This window comes from Danio rerio, chromosome 22, assembly GCF_052040795.2.
Source record: "Danio rerio strain M-AB ecotype USA chromosome 22, GRCz13ab, whole genome shotgun sequence".
NCBI lineage: Eukaryota > Metazoa > Chordata > Actinopteri > Cypriniformes > Danionidae > Danio > Danio rerio.
In genome coordinates this window covers 6,085,001-6,095,820 of record NC_141042.1, presented here as the reverse complement: position 1 = coordinate 6,095,820, position 10,820 = coordinate 6,085,001, and the positions used below count along the sequence as shown (strand labels likewise).

Genomic DNA, 10,820 nt, shown 5'->3' with positions numbered 1-10,820 from the left:
GAAACACCAATACATACTCATTCTCTTTCTCTCTCACACACACACACTATGGCCTATTTAGTTTATTCAATTCCCCTATAGCGCATGTCTTTGGACTGTGGGCGAAACGGGAGTACCCGGACGAAACCCAAAGCATGAACATGCAAACTGCACACAGAAATGCCAACTCGAACCAACCGGGACTCGAACCAGCGACCTTCTTGCTCTGAGGCGACAGTGCTAACCACTGAGCCACTGCGCTGCCCAATTCACAGAACTTTTCCATTCCAAAAATAGAAATATAAAATATAAGACGACTTAAATATTCTTCACAACATGCTTTTGAATGAATTTTTGGCTGAAAAGTTATTTGTTGAACCAATTTTTTATGTGAAAAAAATATATATTATTAAGGTATTTAATAGAATTTATGGGTTTATCTAAACAACAATAGTATAATACAGCTAAAAATTGTATTTAGATCAATTTAAAATATTATTTTGGTTTTGTAGTTATTGAACTCATATTATAATATTTATAACAATATTCATAGAATTTTATTAATAATATTGCTGCCAATCAATGCTGTTATTTGCGATTAATCATATTCAAAATAGCAGTATGTGTGCATGTATACACAGTTGAAGTCAGAATTATTAGCCCCCCTAAAATATTAGCCCGATTTATGTTTTTTTCCAATTTCTGTTTAACGGAGGGCAGATTATCAACACATTTCTAATTATAATAGTTTTAATAAATCATCTCTAAAAACTGGTTTATTTTTACTTTGCCTGATGACCGTAAATAATATTTAACTAGATATTTTCAAGACATTTAAAGGCTTAACTAGGTTAATTAGGTTAACTAGGCAGGTTAGGGTAATTAGGCAAGTTATTGTATAACGATGGTTTGCTCTGTAGACTATCGAGAATAAATATAGCTTAAAAGGGCTAATAAATTTGACCTTAAAATGACTTTTAAAAAATGTAAAACTGCTTTTATTCTAGCCGAAATAAAACAAATAAGACGAAAAAAATATTAATCAGACATACTTAGAAAATTATTCAAAATGAAAAAAAAATCAAAGAGGAGCTAATAATTCTGACTTCAACTGTGTATATCAAAAGTACAGATTCATTAATATTAATATATGTATAAAACACTTGTTGCATGGGTATAATAAATCATTGGGTTATTTTTTTCTGTTAAATTTAAATAACACTTTTCTTTTAAATGAGCTGTTGGACATATTTAACACAACATTTGGTTACAACAACCCAGCATTTATTAATGTACGTCATTAATGGATGTATGTCAAAATTGTTAATTTTAAGCCAAAAATCCTCAGAATATTAAGTTAAAAATAAAAATTTTGTGTTGATTTCCTACTGTAATATAACAAATTGCTATATATTCCATTGCTAAGAGCTTAATTTTAATCAGAATCAGAATATCAAGATAAAAATTTTGTGTAGATTTCCTACTGTAATATAACAAAATTCAATTTGTGATTAGCAGTAGGCATTGCTAAAAGCTTAATTTTAACGATTTAAAGGATTTTTTCCTCAATATGTTTCTCAATATATGATTTGACTCTAAAACTCAGTGCGCCCAAATAGACACTCCCACACCATGCCTCTTTTCTTTCTCCGACACTCCCCCCTAAACAGAGCTGGACACGCCCACTTTTCTGACTTTTTCCAAAGTAGAGGTGTGAAAACACCCTGCTGAAACGAGGGGCTTTCATGGCCCTTTAACCCTCCGATTGCAGATATTCAAACAGCTTTATCTCAGTCAAATATTTTCCAATCCTCCCAAACCAAACATCAACGGACAGATTATGTATTCAGCTCTCAGATGATTGATGTTTTATAGTGTCACATATAAAAACATACAGATTTAACATCACTTTTGTATTTGATGCACACAGCAGAATGAGATAACTAATCTTGTCCCGCCATTAACACTAAAGAGAAAACCTGTTTGAGCTCAAATATTTATTTTGGCTCCCCGATTTTTAACCGTTATCACATTTTCACTTCCCAATATCTGACTGCATGTCAAGCAGTAAACCAAACATGCGTCTGGATTGTCTAAACATGAATTACAATCATAAACACAAGAAGAAGTTGAAGAATGGTTAACTCCATGTTACACATTAACCCACTTCTATTGCCCTGCCAAACAAATGTACTGACCAAATGTGACATCAAATATGGACAAAAAAAATTGTCATTTTAATTCAATTGAAAAATAAAATTAACCCATTGTTGGCTATTTGAACATTTGTCCCACAGTTGGGCATTTTTTTTATGTAACATCCAGTATAAGGTCCTAAATTCTCTAAATCTTTACTGAACAATCATCTACCTGCAGCACCTGACAGACTCTTTCCCTTCTTCATACATTACAGGTTAACCTGACTCCACAAAAGCTGAAATGTCTCCTCATGCCCTACCTGCCTATTAATCCTCCATTTTCCAGTGTTGTTTTAAACGCTTCAGTGTTTGTAATGAGGACTCTATTGTTTGCACTCTTCACTTCCGACCGAATGTTTGCCCTGAGGACGGAACTGTGGTCTTGTTTTCGAGGAATGCCCAGGTAGGGGCGGAGCTAAACCACCACTGACTTGTGCATCAGCCAATCAGGGCACAGGAGTAGAATATAAGAGGTAATGAAACTGTGTTTTTGTCACAACAGTCGTTTTTTCTCCTTCAGTGCCTCTTTGGATCAGTTCTCGGGTGAGTTGCATGCGTTTGTAAACCTTTTACTGTGAAATTGAAAGTTTTGTTGTGTTAGTTTAACTTTAACTTGATGTTTTAAGTTTGATTGATGTGGAAATTTCATTTGAGTCAACTTAAAAATGATGCGTTTTCATATTTGTATTTATATACACTGTAAAAAGTGAACACTTAAACTTAAATTACTTTGACTTGTTGCAATTTAATGAATTAAGTTTGACAAACTTAATTTATGACAGTTTTCAGTAATAAATTAAGTTATTTTAGTGTAACAAATTTTAGTAATTTATTTGTGGCAAGTGTAAGTATTGTTTGCTGTTAATAGTGAACAATACAAGTACTTGCCACAAAACATTAAAGTTTTATTATTATATTAACATGGAAAGGAAATTATTTGTACTGTAATCAAAGTATTATTATTATATTGAATGATTTGTACTGTTCCATTCTTCTTTTCTTAAATAAATTACTCAAACTCAAATTACACCTAAAAGAGCTGAAAAAAAATATTTATTACTGAAAACGCTCTTAAATTAAGTTTGTCCAACTTAATTCATTTAATTGTGACGAGTTAAAGTATTTGTTTAGGTTTTCACATTTTACAGCAGTGTATTGTTAAAAATAAACATTTATGATCATTAAGTCATGACAACGTATGTTTGTATGTTAATTATAACTTATTAAACTAAAAGTAAATTTAATTTATTTTAATTCATCTTCATTTTTATAGCGCTTTTATAATGTCGATTGTGTCAAAGCAGCTTAACATACACTTAAAATAATTATTTAAAGATAATTCCTTGGATTTACTAAAAATTTTTTAGTTAAGTGGTTGTGAACTATTTATTTGGGCAGGTTTTAAACAAACAAATTAAGTTGAATATTAGTAAATTGAATTTGTGTGTTTAAATTTAACACAAATAAATAGTTTGCAATCGTTTTGCAGACATCTTTTTTCAGCGTAGACGTTCTAGTGAACTGAAACTGCTTCAGTCCAGAAGTTCAGTTTAGTTCAGTGCTTAGTTCAGTTAATTACGTTTCAAACCCATTTTAAGTCGGTTTCATGTCATTTAAGATCAAATCACTGATTAGGTTAATCTGGTGCAACTTAAAAAGGTAAGAATAATAAAAAAAACGTTTACTAAAAAAAAATAATGACGATAACATGCTTTTATGTTAATTACAGCTTATCAAACTGAAAGTTTGTCATGTTTCTTAAATTTTTTTTAAGTAAAATCCTGCAGTTTCAAGTCTGTTTAATATAATTAAGTTACTCTGACTGATTAGGTCACTGTGATACAATTAAAATAGTTAATCTTGTTAATTATTTGCCTCTACATCTCCATTGCAGAAATTAGTGCTATCAAAACTAAACTCGCTTGACGACTAATCAGATTCAAACAACATTCTTGTGTTTCAATATTTAAATTTCCTTCCATTTTGTTTGGAATGCGGATTCTAAATGTTCTAAACAACATTTGTTTTTTTCACACCCAAATGGAATTCCGGCAAAAGAAACTCTTAAACTTGTCCCCACTTGTGTGCCGCTGAATGAGGTGGAATGTTTCGCTTCAGTCCATGACATTTATGAAGCCTATGGGCTAAAAGAAAACAAAAAAATAACTTGGCTTTGCTACTTTAATCTTCGAAAGTCTGGAGTTCTGGAAGTGATTATTGCATTCAGAGAAACCCTGAGGCATGATCTGATCAGACGTTGGTTGTAATTAGCAAGCAAAGTAACTAGTTACTGCAGTTAAATAACTTGTCTGCTGAAAAAAAGTCAATTAAAGAGATTACTTTTCATTTTAATTAGTTCATTTTAATGTAGTTTGAGTACTGAGACTGACCGAAAGTTTTAAAAAATGCTGTTGTTGTCTTTACTTCAGAATGGTTCATGTATTTAGTGGAATAGCCTTGATTTTTCAATCCCAAAAACATGAAAGCATTTGATATTCTGATCAGTTGCATTTTCTAAAATAAACAATAATATTTTCATAATTTTATTGGAAGTCTGGAAGAAAATTTCAGCATCAGCGTTTGTAGGAATAAAAACAAATATTAACATTTTACCAAAAAATATTCCTTATAATTCCAGTAAACAAACCTTTCAAACATGAAATAACTGCATATTAAGTTTTTTGTGATATGAAAAAAGTGAAAAACAATTTACAAATATATTTTTATTAGTTTCTAATGTATTATTTTTAGTATATTTTTAACAGTAAACAAACCAAAATCTTCAAGTAAATTCTTAATTGTAATAAATAATATTAAATAAAAATAATATTAAAATTAAAATAAATAAAAATAAAATCCTTATTTAAAGCGTGAAAAAATAATTGTGTATGTAGTTTCTTTTTAATATTTATCTTTTTTTACAAATAGCTTTCATTTCTAATGTATTAATTTTAGTTTACTTTTAAACAGTTTTAAATGTAGTTTGAGTACTGAGACTGACCGAAAGTTTTAAAAAATGTTGTTTATTTTCTGTTAGATTAGTGCACAAATAATCAAGCTTTAAGGAAAATGATCACATCCCTGGTTATTTTCTGAGCGAGATGCTAATGGTCTAATCCGATTCAGTTATTTATGCTAAGCTAACTGTGTTCCCGCCTGACCTGGGGCCTCATGTACGAAGACTTGCGTGGAAATCTTACTAAAACATTGCGTACGCACAAAGCTGTAAATGTGCGTACGCAGAAAAAAATTCAGATGTATGAAACACTGCGTACGCCGAGTCTCACGCATATTCTTTTGTACATCTGAATGAACGTGAAACTGAGCGCAACAAGCACGAGCACAAAACCCCTCCCTGCCTCCTCCCCCGTATGAATATGCTAATGACTATGCTAATGTCAAAACCCAACGAAAAAGCAATGGCAAAAGCAAGCAAAAAGAGAAACTTTGAACAGAATGTGAAATGGAGGTGCTGCTTTCGGAGGTAGACCGGAGAAAAGCGGTGTTATTTGCAAGTTTGTTCGGCGGAATTAACAACAAAAGAAAAAAAATAGAGTGAGAGAGTTTAGCTGATGCGGTTAACACAGTTGGGTCTGAACATCGCACTGAGTGCATTTAAAAAAGAAATAGTGTGGTTTATATCTGTAAAATGTTGCAGTACCTTTCGCAGTCTCAGTGGCGCACCTCATAAGAAGCATATGATCATGCACTGACACGTTCGAGCATGAACTCGGCTCGAATCCAGCGTCTGATGAATTCATTCTTCTTTTTTTTCCCCGCTACATATCAGATTTTGCCCACTATTTATCACGAGAAAGACAAGTAGGAATCATCAATAAGTTTGTGCATCATATTTTATTTGCACATTTATTGAATGGAAATGTTTCTGATTCACGCATGCAAATTTATCTTCACATAGTGTCTTTATAGCAATGTGCGTGCAGTAGATCGCTCAGATTACATTGGGAAAACAGGCGACCGCTGCAAATTGTGCTTTAATGTTTAGCTGGTCAACTGTATGGTATGGAAATCTTACATACCTACTATATGAACCCGTCTCATACAGCTGCCATTGCAAGGATCAGACACTTTGTAGAGAAGAATTTAACACAACTGCCTCTAGGAGTCGCCAATGGAAATAAAACAGACACGCACAAAAAATGTGCGTACGCCTGCCAGAAAGCTGCCGTGAACCTGCGCAAATTCCCACGTTCAGTTCATTGTTAGTAAATCCAAACGTGAGCGATTCTGAGCGTGAAACCTTGCGTACGCAATGTTTTTGTGCGTACGCAGCGTTGATACATGAGGCCCCTGGAGATCAGTTGAAAGGATTGAGAAATGGTAAAACCCAACTGTTGAACTGTAGGGGTGTTGACTGTTTTCAACAACAAGAAAAAAAAATAAGTGGAGTGTTTCTTTAAGTAGCATTAAACTCAATTTAAGGTGTTGTCTGTCCCTTCGATGAATGGGTTATCTTGTTTTGGGATCTCCAACTCTTAGTAAACAGCTTTGACAGCTTCTGAAACAGGTTTTTCCACTCATGATGGCTTGAATATAGTGATGCAACATTGAATACCACAGAATACTACTGTGTGCTTCAGAAATGTTCATTCATGTCATGTTTCTTTGTGTTGATGGTCATTTTACAGTGTGTTTGATTTAATTAAAGACTGATTTGCTTTTGTTTTTTTAATTATATGTTTGTTGTTTGTTTATTTATTTAACAGGCATCATGAAGGTTGCGTCTTTCAACGTCCAGAAATTTGGGAAGTCTAAACTCTCTGACCCAGCCGTGCTGCAAACCCTGATTAAGGTATGGTGTGTTTTACTATCTTTGATCATTTTCAGTGGTTTTCATTAATATTTTATGTGAAATATAAGATGAAATCAGAATTATTATAATTTCTCAGAATTTGCTCTTGAAATATTGCTGTTACAGTACCGGGAAACAAATTAATACAACTGCGGGAAAGTATTTAATAACTTCTCTATTTATGGTTTATAGAATTGTGTAAAATGAAATCTTTATATTTTTCTGCAAACTATTGATGACATTTAAAATGGAAAACATTTGTAGCATTTTTTTTGTGTGTTTGTATGCTTAAAGTGTCATTATGTAATATATTTTATTTTAGGCAATACGATATCAATTTTTCTTTAGTTCAGAATGGTTCATGTTTTGAGTGGAATAGCCTTGAGCCTTGATTTTTTTCAATCCCAAAAACATGAAAGCATTTGATATTCTGATCAGTTGCATTTTCTAAAATAAACGATAATATTTTCACGTTTTTATTGGAAGTCTGGAAGAAAATTTCAGCATCAGCGTTTGTAGGAATAAAAACAAATATTAACATTTTACCAAAAATATTCCTTAAAATTCCAGTAAACAAACGTTTCAAACATGAAATAACTGCTTATTAAGTTTTTTGTGATATGAAAAAAGTGAAAAACAATTTACAAATATATTTTTATTAGTTTCTAATGTATTATTTTTAGTATATTTTTAACAGTAAACAAACCAAAATCTTCAAGTAAATTCTTAATTGTAATATATAATATTAAATAAAAATAATATTAAAATGAAAATAAATAAAAATAAAAATTCTTATTTAAAGCGTGAAAAAATAATTGTGTATGTAGTTTCTTTCAATATTTATCCTTTTACAAATACATTTCTATTCATTTCTAATGTATTAATTTTAGTTTATTTTTAAACAGTTTTAAACAGTAAACAAGCAAAACAATCTTAATTTTATTATAAAATTTGCTAATCAAATTTTTCTAATATTTAAGGCCTCAAAACATTAAATAAATTTTTTTGTGATATTGAATTTTTTTTTACAAAAATATTTTTATTAATTTCTAATGTGTTCATCTTTGTTTGTTTTTAACTGTTTTAACTGTAATTGAACCAAAAAACTTCGAGTGAAGTCTTAATTTTAATATATTGTATGCAAAACAAATGTTATAATTAAGGCCTGTAAACATGAAATAATTGCATATTTTGCTGTTTTTTCCAAAATTTATTAATTTCTAATGTATTAATTTTAGTTTATTTTTAAATGATTTAACAGTAAACAAACCAAAACAGTTCATGTGAAGCCTTCATTGTGATAACACATATGCAATAACTATTTGTTTGTAATATTTAAGGCCAGAAAACATTAAATAAATGCATATTTCGTTTTTTATTTTTTTATTTTAATGTTTTTGCAAATATGTTTTTTATTTCTATTGTTTTTATTTTTGTTTATTTTTAACTGTTTTAACAATAAACAAATTTAAAGAATTTTAAGCAAAGTCTTTAACTAAAACATTAAATAATAGCAGCTTTAGTTTTTTTTTTGCAGTATTTATTTGATTTTTAAAAAATATTTGTATACATTTTTAATGTATTCATTTTAGTTTTTAACAGTAAACAAGCCAAAAAAAGTGAAGTAAAGTCTTTATTTTAACATAATACATGCAGATCTAATGTTTAAGGCCTGATAACATGAAATAATTGCAGTCATTTATTTTTTGCTATGTTAATTAAATTTTTTTACAAATAAATTTTTATTAAGTTCTAATGTATTAATTTTTGTCTATTTTTAACTGTTTTAAAACCAAAAAAAACAAGTAAACTTTTTTTTAACATTTTTTATTTTAATATAAAATTTGTAAAATAACTTATATTTAAGACCTAAAACACATGAAATAATTGCATATTTTGTTTCTTTTGCAATATTTATTTTTTTTATTCCAAATATATATTTTAATTTCTAAGTGTAATAATTTTAGTTTGTTTATAACCATTTTAACAGTAAACAAATTTAAACAGTTATATTAAAGTTTTAATTGTAATATATGCAAATACAATTATGTCTAATATTTAAGTTGTGTATTTTATTTTTGCAATGTTTTAGCAATATTATTATTTCTATTTTTTTTGTAATGTATTAATTTTAGGTTTATTTTTAACAGTTTTTGCACTTTTTAAAGAAATTTTACCTGAAGCGAACTGATGTAATGCGGCTGGTTTTGTTTTTTGATATTTTTTATTTTGTCAATTATTTGTTTCTTAAGACTTCTCCAGAGTCTAAAGAGTTCTTTATGCTTTAACTTTTGATTTCTGTAAACTATAATTTCCCAAGATCAAGGTGAGGCTCGTCCGCACCTACAGAAAATCCATCATCATGTAAAACATGGAATTTTACAGTAATCCTCCTGTTGAAGGGCTATTTAACACATAATTACGGTTAATGTCTGATAATCCTTCAAGGGAGGAGCAGCGTTGGTGTTTCAATGATGTTTTTCTCTCTAGATTGTGTCACGCTATGACATCATCGTTATTCTTGAGGTGGTGGATTCAAAAGGACGCGCGATGGATAATTTCCTCAAGGAGCTGAATAAGTGGGTCAAAAACAGGCGTGTTTTACCTCAAAACTCCAATATTATGTGATGCTAGTAACAGTTCTTTAAACAGGTTTGACAAGAAAGCTCATTACACCATGGAGCTCAGCACACGCCTGGGAAGAGGAAACTATAAAGAGCAGTTCATGTTCCTGTACAGGTAACCGTTTTAATCCATAATTAATGCCACAGTTCATGATAATTATGGCAGGCGATTTTATTAGACAACACGTTCCACTCACATACCATCTGGTTTCCATATGGTTGATATGTACCAACAATAAAACATCATTTATTTTTTTTATAGTGTGTGTGTGTCTGTGTATATATGTGTGGGTTTATATATATATATATATATATATATATATATATATATATATATATATATATATATATATATATATATATATATATATATATATATATAAACACATACACACACATATTTTTTTTGTTTTTTAAATATTTCCTAAATGATGTTTAACAGAGCAAGGACATTTTCACAGTATGTCAGATAATATTTTTTTCTCCTGGAGAAAGTCTTATTTGTTTTATTTTGGCTAGAATAAAAGCAGTTTTTAATTTTTTTAAAAACATTTTAAGGTCAAAATTATTAGCTCTGTAAGCTATATTTTTTGTTGATAGTCTACAGCAGTGGTTCTCAAAGTGGGGGTCGGGACCCCCTAGGGGTACACGGAACAAAGAGAAGGGGTCGCTTGGTGATTTCCAAAACTCGAATAAATTTTATTAAACTATTTGAATTACCATATTTTATTCATAACCCACAGAGCATAATTAATAGTTGCATTGAAGAAACAACAACAACAACATACAAATAAAAATCAGCCATCAGCCTTTAACTTTTATTTTAAAATGTAATTAAATTAATAAATGACAAAATATATAGATGGTTTATAGGCTGTTGCATTTTTGTGTTGTCAATAAGCTCATGTTTATATATGCCTATAGTTGTGTCTGCAATGTTTATATATTTACAGTATAACCACCTTGAAAAATGAGGATCGCGAGTCACTGACATTGTTATTTTGGGGGTCGCCGGCTGAAAAGTGTGGGAACCCCTCGTCTACAGAACAAACCATCATTATACAATAACTTGCCTAATTACCCTAACCTGCCTAGTTAACCTAATTAACCTAGTTAGGCTTTTAAATGTGACTTTAAGCTGTATAGAAGTGTCTTGAAAAATATCTAGTCAAATATTATTTACTGACATCATGGCAAAGATAAAAT

At 30.1% G+C, this 10,820-nt stretch overlaps 1 protein-coding gene across 1 annotated transcript in view; it reads left to right on the top strand.

Moving 5' to 3' along the window:
• The first annotated feature begins 2,672 nt into the window (after positions 1 to 2,672).
• The window catches only part of dnase1l4.1 (deoxyribonuclease 1 like 4, tandem duplicate 1), a 17,081-nt gene continuing 8,933 nt past the window's right edge, over positions 2,673 to 10,820 (top strand). The window contains 4 exon segments of the mRNA NM_001003774.2: positions 2,673 to 2,720; positions 6,905 to 6,990; positions 9,481 to 9,569; positions 9,643 to 9,729. Coding sequence (NP_001003774.2) covers positions 6,910 to 6,990; positions 9,481 to 9,569; positions 9,643 to 9,729 — 257 coding nt within the window. The 5' untranslated portion in view covers positions 2,673 to 2,720; positions 6,905 to 6,909.